The sequence below is a fragment of the Ascaphus truei genome, chromosome 2, assembly GCF_040206685.1.
Source record: "Ascaphus truei isolate aAscTru1 chromosome 2, aAscTru1.hap1, whole genome shotgun sequence".
Lineage (NCBI taxonomy): Eukaryota > Metazoa > Chordata > Amphibia > Anura > Ascaphidae > Ascaphus > Ascaphus truei.
Genome location: NC_134484.1, coordinates 142,486,008 through 142,509,703, shown reverse-complemented (window position 1 = coordinate 142,509,703; position 23,696 = coordinate 142,486,008). Strand labels below are relative to the sequence as shown.

The window sequence follows — 23,696 nt, the reverse complement described above, 5'->3', positions numbered from 1 at the left end:
GGGTAAAGTCAACAAAGACCGTAAACTTTAGAAAAACAGATTTGAATAAACTGAGGAAAAATCTACAAGGAATAAACTGGGGGGGGTATTTTTGCAGGGAAAGTGGTGGAAGATAAATGGGCAGTCTTTAAAACATTGTTTAAAAAGCACACTTATCAGTGTATACCCTTGGGTAATAAATATAAAAGAAACCAGTCTAAACCAATGTGGCTAAATAAACAGGTAGGGGAGGAAATGGAAAAGAAGAGGCAGGCGTTTAGATTCTTAAAGTCAGAAGGGACGGAGGCATCGTATCAGAATTATAAGGAATGTAACAAAAATTGCAAAAGGGCAATCAAATTAGCAAAAATTGAAAATCAAAAAAGGATTGCAATAGAAAGTAAGATCAATCCTAAAAAGTTCTTTAAGTACATTCATCACAAAAAATAAGAAAAGAAAATATAGGACGCTTTTAATGTGAGATGGGCAGGAAAATTATTGGAGATAAGGAAAAAGCAGAGGTATTAAACACATTTTTTGCCTCTGTATTTACCAGGGAAGAATCAATTGCAATAGTAGTGTCACAGGAGGAAGCCACAACCTCCATATTAATGAACAATTGGTTAACTGAGGAAGAAGTTCATAGGCGGCTTGATCAAATTTAAGTAAATAAGGCATCTGGCCCAATGGCATACATCCAAGAGTTCTTAAGGAGCTAAGCTCAATAATAGTCAAACCATTACAGTTAATATTCCAGAACTCCATTTCCACAGGCTCAGTAACACAAGATTGGCGTAAAGCAGACGTGGTGCCTATATTTAAAAAGGGAGCTAAATCACAACCACGGAATTACAAACCTGGAAGCCTATCGTCAATAGTGGGGAAGCTACTTGAAGGTTTGGGTACAGGATAATATTAAGGAATACCTAATGGAAAACAAAATTATTAGTAATAATCAACATGGATTTATGAAAGATAGGTCTTACTTAAGTTTCTTTGAGGAGGCAAGTAGGAATTTAGTCCAGGGTAATGCAGTTGATGTAGTCTACTTAGATTTTGCAAAGGCTTTTGGTAAAGTTCCACACTAGAATTTAGTGTACAAAATAAAGCAAATTGGACTCGATAAAATATTTGCACCTGGATTGAAAACTGGTTAAAGGACAGACAACAGAGAGTTGTCATAAATGGAACTTTTTCAGGTTGGGCTAAAGTTGTGAGTGGAGTACCTGGGGATCAGTACTGGGACCCCTGCTTTTTAACTTGTTTATTAATGACCTTGAGGTTGGCATCGAGAGCAAAGTCTCCATCTTTTGCTGATGACACTAAATTGTGTAAGGGTAGTACAAACAAAACAGGGTCATCCCTTAAGGTTGGGGGAAAGGAGATTTCACCAACAACAAAGGAAAGGGTTCTGTACAGTAAAGGAAGTTAAAATGTGGAATTCATTATCCATGGAGACTGTGATGGCAGATACAATAGATTTGTTCAAAAAAAGGATGAACTTCTTTTTAGAAAGGAAAGGTATACAGGGATATACCAAATAAGTATACAATGGAAGGATGTTGATCCAGGGAGTAATCTGATTGCCAGTATTTGGAGTCAGGAAGGAATTTATTTTTCCCCTTATGAGATATCATTAGATGATATTTCAGTGGGGGTTTTGTTTGCCTTCCTCTGGATCAATAAGTAAGTATAGATATAGGATAAAGTATCTGTTGTGTAAATTTAGCATAGGTTGAACTTGATGGACGTACGTCTTATTTCAATCTCATCTACTATGTAACTATGTGACATAAATAGAGCAATACGACAATGACAACATTAAACTAGTTGCATGTTTAACCTAAACTACGTTAAAAGAAAATTCCAAATGTACTACTTTTTTCAGTGCTTGGGATACAGTACATGAGCTCTCAAAAACCTGATCATACATTACAGTATAAGAATGTATTACGCTCAAAACTGATTCTATATACAGCAAAAAAAAGTGAGGATATCACCATTTTAATTACACTAAATATTAACGTTTGAAGAGCATGTCTCAAACCATAAATGTATGTATTTAAACACAAGTGTATAATTAAAGGACAATTGCCTTCAAGATTTGAAGCAGTAGCTGAACCACGTTGATGTCATGATCCCCTGCTTCCCGAGATACTTACATTGCTGGTATCTCAGTACTGTTTAAAGATCCCATGGCAAGTAGCCAATAGAAAGCTGTATGATGTTGTGATTTCTTATTGGCCCTTTAAACAGACATGTTCTATGCCCAGCCAGAGTTGCTATATATGCATATATTTATGTTTTGAGATATGCTGTTTAAATATTGTTAACATTAAGTTTCTTGTGTCTTGTGAATTAATATGGGGATCGCTTGAACTTATTTTGTTATACATACTGTAGCAAGCAGTTTGAACGTAATACATTCGTGTACTGTAGTGTATGAGCAGGTAAAAACCCATCCAAGAGGTAATGCCACTTTAAGTTTTGAAATTATACTATAAAAATGTTCAATTCCCTCTAGTAATGTTGTTCATTTCAAATTAGATGATTTTCCATTAACACATGGTGAAACTGTTGGTATATTTATTACACACAGCAAGCTTTAATGCTTCATACCTTCATGCATGTAAATCTCTGAATGATTTTCTTTTTTAGAAAATATGGTTTCATTTGCACACTGAATTAACCTTGCAATAATGCAGCAAACCTTTGGCTTGGAAAATACTGAAATGGAATATATAAAGACAACATGCTCCCCCTGTGATGTACTGATGAATTGCCTTGAATTAATAAGCATATACATATATTCTTCTGCTAACATAAAACATTTCTATTAATATTTCCCCTCAATGAAAGTTATTGGAGGCTATGTACTATGGTAATTATATAGCATAAAATTGCTGCAAAGTACGCCATGGTTAATTTACACCTCTCAGTGTCAATGTATGTAGGTCTTTGCTCCAAATGTTATCACTATGTGTGCCAACTTGAGATTTGTGGAGTGTCAAAAGGAGGGGTTACATGACACATATGCATCCAGAAAATGGAGCAGCAGTCAACACATCATTTTATCTGTGTTGATATATACACCCCATTATCTTTGAACTAGTCCTCAACATGACAACAACACAATCTCATCAAGAACATCCCCTCATTTCTTCTAGTGCTGAATGTGAGAGTGTCAATGGATGTTTCTCAAGCTCACATGGATAATATTATTGGCATTCGGTAATCATGCATGGAATAAAACATGGCAGAAAGCATGTCACTACTTAGGCACAAAGATTTACTTACAGGTAATATGTGTAGGAGTTATAGCTTCTTCTGCCATGATGAAGCAAGGATTTAGGCAGTGGTAGAAAATATGAAATGGAAGGAAAGAAAAGCCAGATATTAATGTATGAAAAATCAAGATGAACGAGAACAGATTAGGTGGCATGAATGACAGATTCTGAAAGCATATTGCATCAAAGACATTGTGGGCCACACATCTGAGTCAATGGTCTAATTGGAGATGTTCACAATGTAATGTATTTATTTTTCTATTACCAACTACAATCCTACAGATTTAGATGAATTACGGAAAAATAGATGAAAGACAGATGAAATACTATGCTGATTAGATGGAAGTTGTCAATTTTCAAGAGAAAATGGCCTGGTTTACGAGATACTTAGCAGTTAAGGCGCAGCTGGTATATCTTGGTTTCTAAATCCCCTGCATCACTCAGGCCAATATGTTGCAGCTTCCTATTGGCTAGCGTGATGCAGGAGATTAAAACCACCATTTTGTTTTCACTGGAAGTGACAGGAATGCGCTACTTTTACTGCTATGCATCTCCAGAACAAGAGGGGGTTAAAAAAAAAAGAGCGAGGTCCAGTTCTGGGGACACCTGTATCCCATCATGGCAAAAAATAAAGGGGGGAGAGGAGGGCGGGGACAGGAAGTTTAGAAAAAAATTAACAAAGGGAAGTTTAAGGTAATTAGCAAACACAATAAAGAAATGACACAAGAAATGTATAAGTGTTATATTGCTATAGTGAACATGATATTATAATATGTTGAAGCCTAAAGGGTCAGTGGCCCCCATTCAATATACTGTGAGATACATATTAATGAACATTTTAGCCACATTAATTTGATTTTGGCTAAAATTATATTTAGCAACAAGATGGCTTCCCAGCATCTTGAACAAGGGGCCTATGTAGCTATGCACAGAAATGTTTGTTTAGACACATTACACTAGATCATACAGTTTGTAACAAGCTTGATAACCCTGTTTCTTAAAGTTGTTATAACCAGACAGAAAACAAGTTATAGTGGGTTGAAAAGTGACAAAATCCCTCCACCGTTCACTAAACACAAATATCACTTGTGCGTACATTTGCATGTCTCAGACAGGTCTGCAACCCAGCTTTCCCCATTATCGCTTACAATGCTTACACTGCAGCCAGGGATTCTGGGTAATGACATGCAAATGAGTCAATCTGTACAGTTGTTAATAAAATAGTTGACCAAAGACGTTTGCGTCACCACAGGTACATGTTCTGATGCAGAAAAACCTTTGCGGTTTTATACATTTCACATGTGTCACATAACCCCTCCCTAACTCTTTCTACTGACACTCCACAAAATACTATTAAATGTGCATAGTGCAACATTGAAGCAAGATACCTGGATACACTGATGCGAAAAGGTGCAACTTGAAAATAACGCTCTGGTAAAAATGTGCTTCAAAATTGCACTGAATGAAAGGTGAGAAAAGCCAATTTGGTAGAAATAAACCAAGTTGAATGTATATTTTTGTATCCATGGTTACCCAACCTCCAACGACCTCCTGTTCCCGATTAGGTTTCTTGCCCGGTTTACACGTACACGGGCTCAAGGCTCGCTCCCGCGGCCAATCAGTAGACGAGGTTGCGACTTGCTATTTGTCACCCCACTGCCATATTAGTCATTTTGTGTGTCAATACTGCCACATCACAACAACAAATATCTCAGAAAACCGTAGAGCCCCTGATCAGCTGCAGGGGTCCCCACCCAGTTTAGGTAAGTTTAAAAAATATTTGACTGCTTTAAGTTAAAACGACTTGAAGATATGTACTGTAAGTAGCATAGAACTGAAAGGAATCTTTACTCGTTGAGTCACTATATTGAAAAGGAATGCGCAAGGACAGAGCAAACTGATGAGTTTAGCATTGAAATTAACATGCAAAAAACCCCAAGTAACTATTGAATGTTAACCAGAAGAAAGAGACTGCTCATAGCATAACTAACAATGTGAGTATCATAGACCGTAAAAAGACAAAGCTAAAAGAAAATCCTTCACATTACATATAAGGTATTTTAAGAAGTACAGCAGGGGTAAGGATAATATGACCATACCTCTCTCTCGGATTAGCCGGGACGGTGCCGGGTTTTCATTAAACGTTCCGGTGTCCCGACAATGTTCTCAAACTCGTTCAAATATCCCGTTTTTTAAGCTTGTCCCCGTTTGACTCACTTAAAACCATAAAAATAGACACGGCATATTTATGAGGTTTGTTTTGCAAAATCCGTCCCGGGTTTTCTGAATCTGGACCGGGATTTTGCTCAAGCTCGCCCTCTGTCGCAGGATCCTCCATTTTTGCTCCTGGCAGCTTCCTTTAAAAGGACAGCCCTCTAAGCAGGAAGTTGCCGAGCAGTTTCAGTTCTTGCTGAGTACATGCAACGCGCTTTCCTATTGTCTTCCTCATTACCAGACCCGCCTACGTACCTCGACCACCTCTGTCTTCCGCCTGCATCGACCTCTGCATTTCACACCGACTAGGCAACTCTGCTGCCAGCCGTGACCTTCGGCTTACGACTCACTACTCTATCAGGACTCTGTCCCTCGGCTCAGGTCGGTTCTTTCATATTCCTACCTCGGCCCTGCTGGTCTGTTTCCTGCTTGAGACAAGCATCGTTACAATAATTTTGTGTAATCGATCATACCAAAGAGTAAACATTTTAAATTATACAGTATAGGTAAACTCGGATTGCCGGTAGCTATATGTAATGCAGTTATGCACTGTGTACTGTGAGTACAATCAATAATACGGCATAAATGGGGACGCTATTTGACAAACGCCATTAAAATATTTATTATGAATTGATGTCATTTCTTTTGTAAATCACTTTTTAATGTGTCTCCCGGCGTCTACTTTTGAAAATCTGGTCACCCTAGGTAAGAGGAAAGGATGGAGCTCAGGGCTTCCCTAACATGGAGAAACAGCTGTACACGGCATATTGAATAATGGCAGCAGTGTCAAATGTATAAGTCTTTCCTGCATAGACAGCTTGATTGATGGAGGGAAACACTACTATGAGCTGTAGATAAGAGGCACGTAAAAACCATGCAAGCAGGGCTGCAATCATCCTGAAAATGGCCACTTGTCTCACTTTCTGTATTTTCTCTTAGCCAAATATAAAAACAAATCTGTTTTTCTTTATCATTTAGTAAGATTTTAATTCTCCAGCACGATTGCAACGTTTCTAAGAACATATGGCTAGATGCACAAAGCTATGTTAAATCTGTGCTTCTGTAGCCCTGTTTCCCCCCTCTCTGGAAGATGTACTGCTGGCTACTGATGTCTGTGGTGTGGTCATACCTGTGAGGGTCCAGGAGAGCTGAGTGTCCGCGGTGTTGTGGGATATCTTTAGAGCTCACTTAGGGTATCAGTGTCTCCAGCCATAGCGGGCTCCAGGGTTCCCGGAGACTGTCCCCACCATGGCAGACTTCAGAGTATACTCTTACCCAATAGACTGTAGACTCAGTCAGGGGTATATAAAAGGGATGCTTTATTTGGACATCTACTGTGGTTGCCATAGAGTGGATGCAGGATAGATTGAGATGGGTCCCAGGCCTCTGGATGATGCTTGGCCCTCTGATAATATTGAGGCCATGCTCTCAGTTCTGATCTCTCTCTCTCAGTCAGCCCAGGAGGGACTGACTGGCATGTCTCACCCCCAGCTGGGAGCAAACAGCACACACCTTCTATCCCTAGAAGGGGTGGAAGAGAACTCTCTATAATTTAGCACTTCCTCTCTGAGACACCAGAAGGGGAGGGCACAAGGTCTGCACCATTATTGGTTATACACAGACCCTGTGTCACCACTAGCCCTGCCACTCAGAGAGTCCGCATGAGGGGGGAGTCAATGCCCCCAGGATAGCCTGCCACAGCTGGTAGCTACTAAGGACTTACGTGACAAGGGACAGAGAGGCAGTCTGGACCAGCCATGACTACACTTATAACATGACATTGCCTTCAACAGAAATGGACATGTCAGCGCCTTATCTGATGGGCTCAGGTTAAGACAGTTTCTCTGACAAGTCTATTAGAAGCCTGCGTGGAAAACAATGCAATGCCTTCTCATGAGTGTAGCTACAGTAGTGAAAATTAACAGTAGATGTTGCCATGTGAATGCTACTGCAGGCATTTAGCCTTTAAAATTGAAATATAAAAACAGCTACCTGTATGACACTGACCACGGAGAAAGCTCGGGCACACAGGGCAAAATTGCAGTAAAATGCTGTGATACAATGTGAAATGCGTTGGTTTTGCTTAACAATTGCCTTGCTAGACCCGATGGGTGGCAATCTCAAAACATCACACTGAGCTCATTTTCAAAACAGGTAATCCCTTTCTGAACGGCATCTTTAAGCAGCTTGCACAGACGCCAGGGTTGCCACCACTCCGGGTTTGGGATACTAATCCCCGGGCTATGGGTTTTGATGTAAAATCTCCGGGCGAAGGGTGGCAGAGGAGTTGGACCGTCGGCGGGAGCGAACTTGAAGCAGGGCGGCAGAGCAAGACGGCCGGGGAGGAGCGCGCGGCAGCAGTCCCACCCGGAAGTCTTCACTGACTTCCCGGGCGGCATCTCCCCGTGCATGCTCCCATCAAAATGGCTCCGTAACGTCAAATGGCACCGCGTTGCCATGACAATGGGACAGCACATGACATAAGGGCGCCATGCAGCGTCACGTTGCCATGATAACGGGATGCCCTGCAGTGCCGCATTGCCATGACAATGCAACATCTCATGGCACCGTGACATCCCGTTGTCATGGCAGGGGGAGATGCCGCCGGATAATGCCGCAGCCAGAGAAGGTATTACAGTTAAATATATAAATAAAAAACGTAAAAAATAAACTAAAAAGGCTCCGGGTTATCATTCAGCAGAAGGTGGAAACCATGACAGACACAATGTGTCGCGTCATAGGGAGCAGTAATGTTGGATACATCTCCGTACATTAACATCATTACTTCATGACATTTTTTTTAAACAAAATCTAAGCTAATAAAAAAAGACTGAAGACATATCATTAATATTATGCTATATTGAACTAGATATGAGAAATGTGCGTGTGATATATAGGCACATGTTGACTAAGTAGTGCTACTCCATAAGACACCTCCCAGCACTGCTTCGTAAATATGGCCAGTTATGGCCCTTTCATTAATGCGAATGGGCCATAAAGTATCTTCCAGCACCGAGAGTGTCTCATGGAGTGACCCAGTTTAGCAAATATGGCCCACAATATTTAAAATGTTTGTGGTCTTTGTAAAGTTTTGTTAAATGCAGCGTTTTGCATGAAATTGGAGAGCTACAGTGTATGTTATTTTGTTTTCTGCGGTACAGAATGCTGAAGCTGACCCATCTAACTTGCCTCTAGCTATGTGTTATATGCACCTCTTTGAAAAACAGACATTCTTTGAAGTTTCTGTCTCATCTTGTTTCTCTTGCCAGACTTTACATAGAATATAAATTTCAGAAGAAATTCCATTTTATAAAATACAATCGAAGCCAACAATAGGTGCTTCATGCAAAAATGATTCTGCTGTAGATGAACAATACAGTATATATATATATATATATATATATATATATATATATACATATATATATATATATATATATATATATATATATATATATATACATATATATATTGACCTCCTTCTCGCTTTTGATTTAAGATAGAGCTAATTAAAATATTTTTTTTTATAGCACCAGCTTGATTAAAGATTTACATCATTAGAAGATATCACACTGCTTAAAATAATGAAGTTGTCTCAAGGCCTTTTTCTAATAACTTTGCACTAAATATGATATCATTTATCCTTACAAAAGAGATGATATTTTTAAAGATTAACTGTCCAATTTATAGAAGGCTTCGGTGGGTAAACATTAACAGATGGTGCATAAAGTGTTTGTCTTTTAATAAACTCTTCGAAATCAAGGTACAGATGTAGGCAGCCTCATTGTTCCCCGAGACAACACACCGTGCAGTAATAATTCAGAATATCATTATCGTGTATGTGCAAAGTGCCTACATATCCTGCAGAGCGGTACATATTACATACCAAATAAGGTCAAACAAGCGCGAACAGATACACGGTCGAAACTCGGTCCTGGGCACCGGGAAATCTGTTGGTGGCCCTATATACTGTATGTATATTTTTATTTATATAGTTCCATTTATGAATGCTTCACTTTACGAAAGACACCAGGATATAGTGAATTAAATTACAATAGGAGCAAGAAACAAAGACATGAGTAAAGAAAATGTATGCCACTGGGGATTTTATAATCTACAGCAAGTTCATAGGACCTCGTGTTATCTATGCTCGGAGGAGATCAGGTTCAGCGCTCCGTCAGAGCAGTGGATGTTGAACATCATTATCATGTAGTGTGGAGCACTGACCACAAATCTGAGTATTATCATACAGTAATAGTATCATTTTTTTTAAAAGTTAGTTTGTAAACATGGTAAACTGGGGGCTGGGAGGGGTTTTATTTATTTTGGCTATTCCTTTTTATTCGAGATCACTGTGTCTTCAACCAGGCCTCGGCAGCAACCCTCCATAACCTTTATTGGCTTTCTGACATGGATAGGTTGGGGGATAAGGATGGATTGACATTGTTGTTGTTTTGAAGTATTGTATCAGATACTGTATTGCACCATTAAGAGCTGGCTTTTCTTCTAAGCATTTTATTATTTGGATGTTTTCCTTATTTGTTCAAGCATATTTTCATCTTCATATGTTGCTACACTAAGAATGAACCAATTGGATTGTTTGATGTTTCTATAATTTTTCCTGGTAACATTATGTCGCACAGTGTGTGAGGTCAAGCACAGGTTACGCATGCCCAGTAGCAGCGGCAGCAGAGGGAGACGTGTCCTTTGGGAGTGCGTTTAACATCCGCCGACGTTGATCGATCTCCGGAGATGTTCCATACCTGCCGTTCCGCTCTCTTAGTCTCAGCTCACCACCACGCTGCCTACTTTACATTATCAGTTTGTTATTATGTCTCATGCTATATCATTGAGCTTGATGCTGATTTAGGCCAGGATTATAATCCATGCTGGCGCGCGACTGAGCGCACTATTCAGCTGCAAGAGATTGGGGAGCAATGGCGGAGGCGTCACAAAGCTAGTTCGCCCTCATTGGCTGAACCACTCACGTGACGCCGACGTCACGCGACCACGCTTGAAAAGACAATTTTTTTGTCTTTTCAAAATGCGGTCCCGCCATTGCTCTCTGTCGTCCGTGTGCACTAAGGGCAGCCGCATAGAGATTATGCCATTTGTGTTTGTTGCGCACGCACGCCCGTACCATTGCACTCAGTATGATCTCAGCCTTAGCCATCATGCTTGTTTTTGAATCCCTTTTTTTGTACTTTGTACCTTGTATTTCTCATCGATTGTCTAATGTTTATTTATATATATATATATATATATATATATATATATATATATATATATATATATATATATATATATATATACCATAATACTGAGTTAAGTTATGGTGAGTAAAAAAAGTGACAAAAACCCTCCACAGGAAAGCAAATATGCAAATACAACTGTATGCTCATCTGCATGTCTTAGGCAGGTCTGCAACCCCGCCTTTCCCCATTATCACCCAGCATACAGCACTTCCACTGCAGCAAGGGATTCTGGGAAATGACATGCAAATGAGCACACAGTGTCACTTTTTGCCTCAAAAACCATTTTTAACATGGTTCCCTATAGGCTTAAGCCTGCTGCATGGTCACAGCTTTGAGCACAGCCAGGGTTAAGGTGCTTACCCATAAAACCACCCACAGACAGCTGTTTCGACCTTGATGGGTCTCATCAGTGTGGGGTTGATTTTAACTGGGTGTGGGGTTGATTTTAACTGGGTATGCATGAGAGGCTATGGGATAGATGTTTTTTGAGGCAAAAAGTGACACTGTGTGCTCATTTGCATGTCATTTCCCAGAATCCCTTGCTGCGGTGGAAGTGCTGTATGCTGGGTGATAATGGGGAAAGGCGGGGTTGCAGACCTGCCTAAGACATGCAGATGAGCATACAGTTGTATTTGCATATTTGCTTTCCTGTGGAGGGTTTTTGTCACTTTTTTTACTCACCATAACTTAACTCAGTATTATGGTATAGCCTATCCCATAGCCTCTCATGCATACCCAGTTAAAATCAACCCCACACTGATGAGACCCATCAAGGTCGAAACAGCTGTCTGTGGGTGGTTTTCTGGGTATGCACCTTAACCCTGGCTGTGCTCAAAGCTGTGACCATGCAGCAAGCTTAAGCCTATAGGGAACCATGTTAAAAATGGTTTTTGAGGCAAAAAGTGACACTGTGTGCTCATTTGCATGTCATTTCCCAGAATCCCTTGCTGCAGTGGAAGTGCTGTATGCTGGGTGATAATGGGGAAAGGCGGGGTTGCAGACCTGCCTAAGACATGCAGATGAGCATACAGTTGTATTTGCATATATATATATATATATATATATATATGTATATGTATAAAATCCTGATGTACAAAATCTGCAGCACTCACCAATTCAAATGCAAAAACAATTTAATGTAGAAACACAAGCATCAGGGGTAACAGCAGGGAAAAAGAAGCAAGGTTTTTGTCACTTTTTTACCCACCATAGCTTAACTAAGTATGGTAAAACGGATCCTGCTTCATTTTTGCATAGCCAGTGGAACCAACCCCACACTTAAGAGACCCATTAAGGTCGAAACAGTCTGTCTGTGGGTGGGTTTACTGGCTATGCATCTTAACCCCTGGCTGTGCTCGAAGCTGTAACCATGCAGCAAGTTAAGCCTATAGGTGAACCATGTTGAATGGTTTTGAAGCAAAAGGTGGCACTGTGTGCTCCTTTGCATGTCATTTCCCAGAATCCCTTGCGGCAGTGAAAGTGCTGTGTGCTGGGTGATAATGGTGAAAGGCAGGGTTGCAGACCTGTCTAAGACGTGCAGATGAGCATACAGTAATGTTTCCATTTGATATATATATATATATATATATATATATATATATATAGCAACTGTAAATATTACTGTATGTTCAATTGCATGTCTTAGACAGGTCTGCAACCCTGTCTTTCGCCATCGCCCAGCACACAGCGCTTTCACTGCAGCAAGGGATTCTGGGAAATGACATGCAAATGAGCACACAGTGCCACCTTTTGTCTCAAGCTCACATTACACGAGCAACCCTTAAGCCAATGCATGCTCTGTGTTTCGGTGGGGTGCTGTGGCTGGATTATGCGGCCGCTGCCGGAGCGAGACGGTCGCCCGAGATCATAGCCGGGAGGTGTAGCTGGAGGCGGAACTGTGTCTGCAAGGCTACAAAATGGCCAACGCAGGCCCGTGAGCAAAGTGCACCGAGGCGACAGTCCAACCTGGGTGCGGGGGAGGCGGTGCAACCACTCCGCCTGTGCTGTGGTTGCCTGTGCTCGCGGACCTGCCTCTTCCCCGGAGTCCCGCTTGATCCGGGTCATGTGAGCCCCAAGGAAGTGCGCCGGCTAGCGGGACCTGATCCGGAGGATGGGGAGGCCAGTGGAGAGTGCTGCCAGAGCACCCAAAGGAAAGTGCAGCCATTGTCATAAAGGAGCCATCTGACCCCAGCGAACCCACTCCCTTCCTCTCGGGCAGCAGACACATAACTCTCTCACCCAGTCAGTCACCCACCCAGTCAGTCACCCACCCAGTCAGTCAGTCAGTCACCCAGTCAGTCAGTCAGTCAGTCACCCAGTCAGTCACCCACCCACCCAGTCAGTCACCCACCCACCCAGTCAGTCACCCACTCACCCACCTAGACTAGTCACCCAGCCAGACTAGTCATCCACCCAGTCACCCACCCAGACTAGTCACACACACAATTTATTCCATTCTTTAAAAGTAGGGTGGGGCTAAGCGGCGAGTAGATCTTTTGGTTTGGCGAGTAGATTTTTGGGTGATTTGTCGACCACTATATATATATATATATACACACACACACACACACACACACATATATATACATGTTTTAAGTTATAGTGGGTGAAAAAGGCAACAAGAAACCTCCACCGTATTGCATATTGCAAATAAAAAGATCACTTGTGAGCACATTCATATATATTAAAAAATGTACACACTAATCCTCAGTGCACTGTTTTTTTTTACATTTTTATATACTTTTATATTACTAGGCATAATTCATATTGACAAATCTTACTTTTTAAAAAATCAATGAAAAAATAAATAAAAGGAAAAAAAACGTTAATTTGTATGTTTTTACAATGGTACGAGCCAGTCTTACCCCCCAGAATCCCCATGCTCAACAAATATTGATTCCAAAGTTCCTGTACTTGCCCATCAGCAATAATCAATGCGGGCACACCGAGGAATAAGGGAAACATTGCCGTGTCAAGCAGTGTTAAACTTCTTCCCAGCCCATCATGGCCAGCACCGCTTTTTAATTCTAATGTGCGAAAGAGCACTTCAAAGGTAAAGATGCTCAAATCAGAGGTTTCTCAAGCAAGTTGAAAAAAAACCCCACCAAAATAATTGATTCTGCTGGGAGGACAGAAAAACATGTTGCATTATTACTTTAGATGCTTCACCACATTGTCTCATTGAGTGTTGATGTGGTATTGCACTACTGAATATTCCTGCCCATCTTGGTCATGATGGGTTATTAACTCGAGTTGCTATACTGTGTACACCTAATACAGCAATGCCATTGAGATAATGAGCTTTTGTTTTGTATATTATATTTTTTATCTGAAACCCATGTGTTGCAATTATTTGTGATGAATTAAATAAAATGTTCACGTTCTACTTAGTAATATACTACATTATAAAAAGCTTGGCATTGTACTATTAGATGCTATTTATAACATACCAGCTACTGTTATAATTAGTATAAATGTTTTCATATGTATGAAAAGGTACTCGTTTAAGAAGGTACAGTAAATATAATTAATCAAAGTAGCGAAGTTGGAGGGGGTGACATTCATATCTACATAAGTTTCTATTGAGATAAATAGTTGCGGAAGAAAACTGATGAAAATGCACATAATGTAAGCACAGGACATTTATCATCGAGTTCAAAGCAAAAGATAAAACAACTGAACAGATTTTTGTAAGTGTTGTAATTTAAAGCCCTTTATAATAATGATAGGAATGCAGAGGAAAGTGTGAACATGGACAGCATGGTTTGTTCATCAGCAATTTTGTAATATATTTAGAAAGTTAAAAGAAATAAATAACACAGGTTGTTTAACCTCTTGGCCGCTAGATAGTATTCAATGCAAAGCCCGCCGGCAGACAAGGGGTTAAAAAACCAGTCCTTGTGAGCACTAGAGTGCTCCAATCTAATCACACAGGTATCGTTAAGGTAGTACTGACCATCCCAAACTGGTAGAAGGGCAATAAATTCAGCTGCCAGATACACCAAAGGGCCACATGAGCTCTCTACAAGAATGAAAAGCTTTTTAAATGCACTTCTTTAAATTTGAGACCTATTTTAAATGTTAAAATTGAGCAATGAAGCATTAAGGCTGCACCTGCCAACACCTCTAACTGAAAACGCTACAGCTTCATGTATGTATGTATGTCTGTCTTTATTTATATACAGTAGCGCCATTAAAGTACATAGCGCTTCACAGTAGTAATACGCGACAATCACATAAATAACAAATAATAGAAATAACACATAATGGGAAGAAGTGCTTCAGCCATAAAAGTAACATTTCGGAAGAGGAGTCCCTGCCCCGAAGAGCTTACAATCTAATTTGTGTTAAGTAATGACATCAACCCCCTCTCAGCTTTGGACTGCTATTATTCTGCTTCACTCTCTCACTTGTACTTGATCCTCTACACATAGCTCTCACACTTTCACCCGTAAAACCTCCTTCCTAATTTTCGGTGCTCTTCTGTCATCTGTACACACGAAAGAGAAAGAACCCCTGATGAAGCACTCCCCGAATCCCATATGAAGCAGTCTCCTGTACAAAACTGAAAATAAATACATTTTATTCAATCAAAAAAGAAAGAGAACTACAGTTAAAACCTAAAAAAGCGCCTGTGTGCTCAGTAAGTCAACTATTTACAAAATGTAAGTGGAGAAATATGTATATCCCAGACATGCTTTTTGAGGTTTTAACTTATGTAGTAGTTCTCTTTCTTTTTTGATTGAATAAAACGTATTTATTTTCATTCTAGTAGAGGCGAGTGCTTCGTCAGGGATTCTTTCTCTTTCGTGTGTACAAGCTATTCTTCCCAGATAGCACCCCCCAAAATATTACTATAGTGCTGAGCAGGGACCCTCCCCCCCCCCCAAGATTACTATAGAGCTGAGCAGGACCGCCCCCCCCCCCCCCCTTGTCTTGCTCCCTACTGTCATCTCACCTATTTGGCAGCCATAAACTCCATCTGTTTATCACCTCACGCTCCCATCACCCCCCAAAAAATCCAGCAACTCCCTATCCTACAATCTCTTCCTCTCCTCACCATCACTCCTACTTTGTGGTGACATATCCCTTAATCCTGGCCCTATCCATATATCAATCCTTTCACATTACACACCCTACACCCTAAGGTCTCCTTTTCACCTGCTCGTTTTATCTTCTTAACCTCCTCCTATGGTCTCTGTCAAAATACCTCACCCCTCCTACTCGCTGCAATGAACACTCCCATGACCTGGTTTTCGCCTACTTCTGCTCAGTCTTTTACTCCTCTAACAAGCCCTTCCCTCTCTCTGATCATCACCTCCTAACCTTTAGCCTCACGCTACCCTCTGCATCCTCCACAGCACCTACTTCCAAACACATACTGTATACATAAACCTACATGCTCTAGACTCCCTCCAATTTTCAACCTCTCACTTCTCCCATCTCCACCCTTTCCTGCTCCGACCTAGCAACCTCCCAATATGAAAGTACACTCTCATCCGCCTTGGACAAGATATTATAAGCACCCACACGTTACCCGCTACCTCCAAAAGTGCTCACAAACTACTGAAGGTTACCGGAGGAAATCACGCTATAAACCCATTTCTCCTTCATTATAAATTCATACCCTCCTCTTATAACACTTCCCTTTCCTTGCCAAGCAACCCTACTTTTCTTCACCCATACTAACTGTCCTCTAACCCTCAAGGTCTATTCTGTATGTAGTAAGCTTCCAAAATTGCTGTTTTGCTATTAATTGGACTGTATATGAAACAAAGTCATATTGTTGTTTATTAATGGAGATATATGAATGCACTTTGTGTCAACTTAGCACTGCTCACTTTAAAGGATGAATTGGGGATTGCAAATGTTATGAGTTAATAGAGGAATTAGTATCTGCATTAAGTATCAGGGCCTCAGACAGTGGGGGAGAGCCGGGACATGTGTCCCGGGCCCAGTGGCTGCGGGAGGCCCGGCTGGCTGGCGCTGCAAATTGGGCCCGATCTGGCTACCGGTACTCTTGCTGCCATCCCTGGCTCTCCCCAGCTGCGGGCCCCCATCACTGACGCAACACTGTCCCACAGGAGCTTCTGACGTCAGCATGCGCCGGGCCTCCCTGACGTTGGTGTGTGTGCCAGGAGCAAATGGAGCTCAGCTTCCGGTGCGCACCTGCATGAGACTGAGGCCCCGCCGGCATCAGAAGCTCGGCGTGGGACAGTCAGTGAGGGAGGCCCACAGCTAGGGAAGAGCCAGGGCCCGGCAGCGAGAGGACCAGCAGTTAGTCCCAGCAAGAGGCCTGTGACCATCCCCATAGGTAAATTTGTAATTATTTGGAGGGGGGGGGGGGAGTTTATATGTATTTGGAAGGATATGTATGTATTTGGGTGGTGAAGGTTTTTATATGTATTATGGGGGTGGGTTTTTTTTGTATGTATTTGGGTAGTGGGTTTTTTTCTGTATGTATTTGGGGGGTGTATTTGAGGGGTGGGGTTTTTTGTATGTATTTGGGGGGGTGTATGTATTTGAGGGGAAGGTTGTATGCATTTGGGGGTTGGGTTTTTTTGTATGTATTTTGTACAGTATGTATTTGTTTGTTTTGTTTTTTTTTAAATGTATTTGGGGTGTGGGGGATTTTTTTTGTTTGTATTTGGTGGGGTGAGCGGGAAGGGGGGGGTTATATGCATTTATTTATAAAATGTTTTACCAGGAAGTAATACATTGAGAGTTGCCTCTCGTTTTCAAGTATATGTCCTGGGCACAGAGTTATAATGACAAATACATGGTTACAAATACATAGTTACATTAAGTGAAAAGGGTATACATTATATACAAGACATTGCATGCACAGTTAGAGATAATATATATTATAGGTGTATGTAACAGTTACAGACCAGATTAAAATGTGAGGCAGCTTTAGTTTTGAAAGAACTTCGACTGGTGGCGGCAGTGAGAGTCTCAGGTAGACTGTTCCAGTGCACGGTAAGAGAAGGAGGAGCGGCCGGATACTTTGTTGAACCTTGGAACCATGAACAGTATTTTGGAATCCGATCTCAGGTGATAGGTGCTGCATGCGGTAGGGGTGAGGAGCTTGTTCAGATAGGCGGGTAGCTTGCCCAGAAAGAATTTGAAGGCAAGACAGGAGAGATGAACTTTGTGCCAAAACGCAAGCGATGAACAATCTAGTTCTTTGAGCAATTTGCAGTGATGTGTGTTGTAATTGCATTGGAGGACAAAGTGGCATATTGAGTTGTAGAGGTTATCAAGTTTGCCAAGGTGAGTTTGGGATGCCGTGCCATATACTAAGTCCCCATAATCTATAATTGGCATCAGCATCTGCTGTGCGATGCACTTTCTGACCAGCAGACTTAGGGAGGATTTGTTCCTATATAGTACACCTAGTTTGGAATAGGTTTTGGATATCAGAGGTATCAATGTGCAATCCAAATGTTAAATGGGAGTCAAACCATAAGCCCAAATATTTGAAACTAGTAACAAGGGCTAGGATAGTATTAGCGTTGGTTCTGATCTGCAGCTCCTTCATTGGAAGCTTTAGAAATGTAGCCTCTGTCCCAAATACCATTGTTACAGTCTTGGCAGTGTTAAAAAACAGTTTATTTTGGGAAATCCAATTTTCAAGTCTCAAAAAGCCAGATTGAAGAACTTGTTCAGGGTCAGAGAGGTTAGGGCTGTGTGCATATAAGATTGTGTCACCCGCATACATGTGTCTTGAGGCTCCCTTACAATCTGTAGGAAGATCATTAATGAACACTAAGACGAGTAGGGGCCCCAAAACAGAGCCTTGCGGGACACCACAGGTGATATCCAAGAGGTTGTAGTTAGTGCTCGAGAGACACATGTTGGGATCTACCTGATAGGTAGGAATGAAACCAGTTGAAAGCATGCTTCCCTATTCCAGAGCACTGAAGTTTGTTTAGCAAGATAACAAATCGACAGCAACAAAAAAGCCTATGTAATCTAGGAATATTGCACCAGTAAGTTGTCCCAGTTCCATTCCAAACCGGATCTCATTGCAAAACTTTTAAGACGTTAGATACTGTGGAGTGTTTGGGGTGAAAGTCAGATTGGAATTGGCTAGGGAAATTTGTCTTGGTATAGTAATCGCTTTATTGGGAGTGAACACATTTTTCCATGACTTTGGAAAGAATTGGGAGAAGAGAGATTGGCCTATAGTTTGAGACAGTGTTTTTGTCCCCATTTTGAAGATTGGGACAAGTCTGGCAGTTTTCCAAGTCTTAGGAATATGGCCTAAAGACAAAATAGAGTTGATTAGGAAAGCAAGTGGTTTGGCAATGGCTGGGGCACCAAGCCGTAGGACCATATTGGCTGCTTAGTTTTAATTTGAGGAGCGCTTGAGTAATTTCCTCTTCAGATACTGGGACAAACTGAAAACTGTGGGCAGTGTTGGGAGAAGGTGGGGCTATAAGGGTACTTCCAGAATGAGGTTCATGTATGTTATTCGGGTTGTGTTTCACTAATACGTTAGTATAATGGCACACCCCACAAAGTATTCATTGAATGCATTTGCAATGTCAGTGGGATTTGCCAGGGTAATATCCTCCTTAATGATATTACTTGGCTGTTGATGGTTAGAAGGCTGGAATATATTGTTGATAACCTTCCAGAAGTTAGCTGGATTTGATGTATTCTGTTGAAGATTGTCAGAGTAATACTGTGTTTTTGCATGCCTTGTTTGCCTTGTGCACATATTACGCAGGCATCTGTAGTTATTAAGATCCTTGGTAGTGCCAGTTACTTTGTAGCTTTTCCACAACCCATCCCTAAAATGGTAGAGCGATATAAGGTTGGTTATTGCCCACGGAAGGTGGGCCCCCGGCACTCTTATTCTGCGTAGTGGGGCATGGGTATCACAGAGTTTTAAGAACTCTGATTGGAAGTAGTCAAGTGCGGAATCAGGGTTGGGAATTAAGTTGATTCTGTACCAAGGGCAGCTGGTAAGATCAGCCAGAAACTGTTGTGGGTTAAAGTTTGTAAATGTTCTAGTGAGAAGAACTTTAGGGCTTGATTGGGGTGGTCTGATTTTCCTTACACAGTACACTATTGCATGGTCACTGAAAATGTCGGGTAGGATGCCAGAGGATTGGATTCTGCTGGGACTAGAGGAGAGAATCCAGTCTAGCAAGGAATGGGAGGGCAATATGTATTTGGGGTGGGTTTTTGTTTTTGTATGTATTTGGGGGGGCAGTCGAAACTCTACTCATGGGCCCTGGGAACTCTGTCTGCTGCCCTGGATACTATTGTAATATCAAAGTTTGTGATTCTAATGAAGACAGTGTTTTATTTTCTTTACATTGATTAAACTTTAGTGTACCAGGTCAGAGGTATATATCCAATTGCTTGGTGTCAAACGAAAGTGATTACTGCAACAACTGTCTTACATAAGTAAAGAAAATATCTTGCTTTACACTATTGGTAACTTTAAATACTATACAAACACACGTGTGGAGTGTGACACTGTTAAAAAATGGCATGATCAAAATTCCTTTTGGCTATTCATTTCTTCTGTATCGGCATCAGGAGGCACATTGTGCATACAGCACATACTTTCTCTCTAGTTTTACATTCAAAGTTTGTCAATGCACAGACCCAAATATAAGCATGCCAGACAGATGGTGTTTTAGGAATAAGCATAATACAAAAGGTATTGTGTTGTCAGAAGAAAGAGGCAGGGCTTTTTTCCAAGGTAAGAGTTCTGCTTCCTATAGGTTTGGATATCAATACTGATAAAACCAGACTTTCCATTGAGCTACGCCGCACTAAAAGGATACTTCAGTACAAATGTGTCAAGCATATATTTGTGCAGTGCACGCAGCTATCTATATTGCTTATAATATTATTAGTGCTGTACGTGAAATATTGTATTAGTATCCATCTTTCTAGATCTTCTTAGCTTATACACTAATTCAATTATCTGTATAGTCAATGCTTACCTCCTTCAGTGCCCTACTGACGTACAACATTTATCTTACAAAGTGCCACCACACAGTGTTGGGTGAACTTTTGCGAACTTGAGGTCAGAGAGCAGTGCACACTCCGCCTCCTCAGATCTCTGAACCAGCAAGCACTGAGAGTGACATAACCAGGGAAACCAGGCGGACAAACTCCGCTACAGAGACGGGCGGGACTAATATGCCAAAGGGCCCCATACTCGCCTTAAGAGTGAGAAAGTGTCTGTTCTAGGAACTATTGTGATTTACTACTTGTTTTGATCTTTTTCTACATTAAATTGAATTACGCTATGGTGCTTTTGCTCTCTCTCTTTTTGTTTGTTAGCTTGGGCAGGAGGATATTAGGGGCAACTGGTAATATGCATGTTTATGTAACATGAAATTTGTCATATTTTAATAACTATATATTGTAACCGTAGTTTCATACTATACTATTAATACAATATTTTTATATCCATGTCTGTGTGAGTTTCTGTCTGTCACGCCTCCCCAAAAGAACCTGAAATACGTAAGGCTGTATTTCTGACAGTTTGAAGCAAATAATAATACCACTTTATCAGCATATTCACATCTCAGACAGTTCAGCTACCCTGCCTTTCCTCATTATTTCATAGCATGCAATGCTTTCACTGCAGCTAGGGATTATGGGAAATGACATGCACATGAGCATTCACCGTTTGTATCACTTTTGTACTCACTATAACTTATTTTGTGTCTGGTTACAGAATAAAAGATCTGCATACGAACGTGCACCTTTATTAGTGCTGCAAGGATTGGAGGAGACGGGACCAACGTTTTTCAAACTAACCCTTTTCAGTTTTTGTTGCCAGTTTAGCTCAGTTTAAGATTTACTAGTCAGGTAATCAACCTAAATGTTTATGTATTGGTACAGAAACTGCTAAATATCCTGGTGAATACATTTATATAACCAGGGAATGTAACACATTTTGACTAATATTTGCTGTTCACTACCATCTGAATAGAAAATGCTGTGAAAAAAAATTGGTGTAAAGTAGATTATTTTTGTAGCAAAAAAAGAAAAAGAGAAGCGGAACTTTCACCAACATATCTCTTTTGTGGAACACATAACTTACTTAATTTATTTCATCTATATTTGTACTACTAGGTAAAAAAAAAATCCAGTACACCTCTTTACCATCCGCCTGCTAACACGGACTATTGGTAATATAAATGGACTAGTATAAAAAAAATAAAGATATATATATATATATATATATATACAGTGTTCGACAAACCTATACATTTGCTCGCCCCGGGCGAGTGGATTTAACCCCCAGGCGAGTAAATATTGGCCCAAGCAGCACACGTTTGGTACTAGGTGGCGAGTAGATTTTTTTGTGTGGCGAGTAGATTTTTTGGTGATTTGTCAACCACTGTATATATATATACTAGCTGAGAGACCCGGCGTTGCCCGGGATATAATTTTGGGGGGGCGTACGACAGGGTTAGGCTTCCCCCCCCCCCCCTTGACAGCTAGGTGGGTGACTGAGTTGACTGAGTGTGTGGGTGACTGGGTGGGTGTGTGACACTTGACTGAGTGGGTGGGTGACTGAGTGGGTGGGTGACTTTGGGTCGGTTTGACTTTGGGTCGGTGGGTGGGTGACTTTGGGTCGGTGGGTGGGTGACTTTGGGTCGGTTTGACTTTGGGTCGGTGGGTGTGTGACTTTGGGTCGGTGGGTGGGTGACTTTGGGTCGGTTTGACTTTGGGTCAGTGGGTGGGTGACTTTGGGTCAGTGGGTGACTTTGGGTCGGTGGTTGGGTGGGTGAGTTGGGTCGGTGGGTGGGTGAGTGGGAGACTGACTGGGTGGGTGAGTGGGAGACTGACTGGGTGGGTGAGTGGGAGACTGACTGGGTGGGTGAATGGGTGACTGGGTGGGTGGGTGACTGACTGGGTGGGTGAGTGACTGACTGGGTGGGTGACTGGGTGGGTGAGTGGGTGACTGACTGGGTGGGTGAGTGGGTGACTGACTGGGTGGGTGAGTGGGTGACTGACTGGGTGGGTGAGTGGGTGACTGACTGGGTGGGTGAGTGGGTGACTGGGTGGGTGAGTGGGTGACTGACTGACTGAATGGGTGGGTGACTGGGTGACTGACTGAATGGGTGACTGACTGAATGGGTGACTGGGTGACTGAATGGGTGGGTAACTGAGTGGGTGACTGAGTGGGTGGGTGACTGAGTGGGTGGGTGACTGGGTGAAAGTGGGTGACTGGGTGAAAGTGACTGGGTGGGTGACTGGGTGGGTGACTGGGTGGGTGTGTGGGTGGGTGACTGAGTGGGTGACTGAGTGAGTGGGTGACTGAGTGGGTGGGTGACTGAGTGGGTGGGTGGGTGACTGGGTGAAAGTGGGTGACTGGGTGAAAGTGACTGGGTGGGTGACTGGGTGGGTGTGTGGGTGACTGAGTGGGTGACTGGGTGGGTGTGTGGGTGGGTGACTGAGTGGGTGACTGAGTGAGTGGGTGGGTGACTGAGTGAGTGACTGAGTGGGTGGGTGACTGAGTGAGTGACTGAGTGGGTGGGTGACTGAGTGAGTGGGTGGGTGACTAAGTGAGTGGGTGGGTGGGTTACTGAGTGGGTGGGTGACTGAGTGGGTGGGTGACTGAGTGGGTGGGTGACTGAGTGAGTGACTGAGTGGGTGACTGAGTGAGTGACTGAGTGGGTGACTGAGTGGGTGAAAGTGACTGGGTGGGTGTGTGGGTGACTGGGTGACAGTGCGTGGGTGGGAGACGGTGTGTGACTTACCTTGACCCCGTGGCATCTGGCTGGGGCAGGAGGTGAGTTCGGGAAGCTGGGGGGGGGGGCAAGAGTGGCAGGTGTCCCGCGCCGCGCTTCCCCTCTCCGGTAGCGTCACACGTGATGTGTTTTTTCCTATTATAATAATTTCAGGTACGCACAGGGTTGAGGGCCAGGATCCAATGCTCAGTCCATCACCCATTTCATTGCTGTTGCAAACTTTT

General features: G+C 42.1%; 1 protein-coding gene across 14 annotated transcripts in view; it reads right to left on the bottom strand.

Moving 5' to 3' along the window:
- The window catches only part of PTPRM (protein tyrosine phosphatase receptor type M), a 791,475-nt gene that overhangs the window by 249,393 nt on the left and 518,386 nt on the right, over positions 1-23,696 (bottom strand). For 8 of the 14 annotated variants that reach the window (XM_075585347.1, XM_075585335.1, XM_075585339.1 and 5 more), the window contains one exon: positions 3,277-3,306. The exons of the other annotated variants lie outside the window; for them this stretch is intronic. In XM_075585347.1, coding sequence (XP_075441462.1) covers positions 3,277-3,306 — 30 coding nt within the window. The remainder of the gene's footprint in view (positions 1-3,276; positions 3,307-23,696) is intronic. 14 annotated transcript variants of the gene reach the window in all.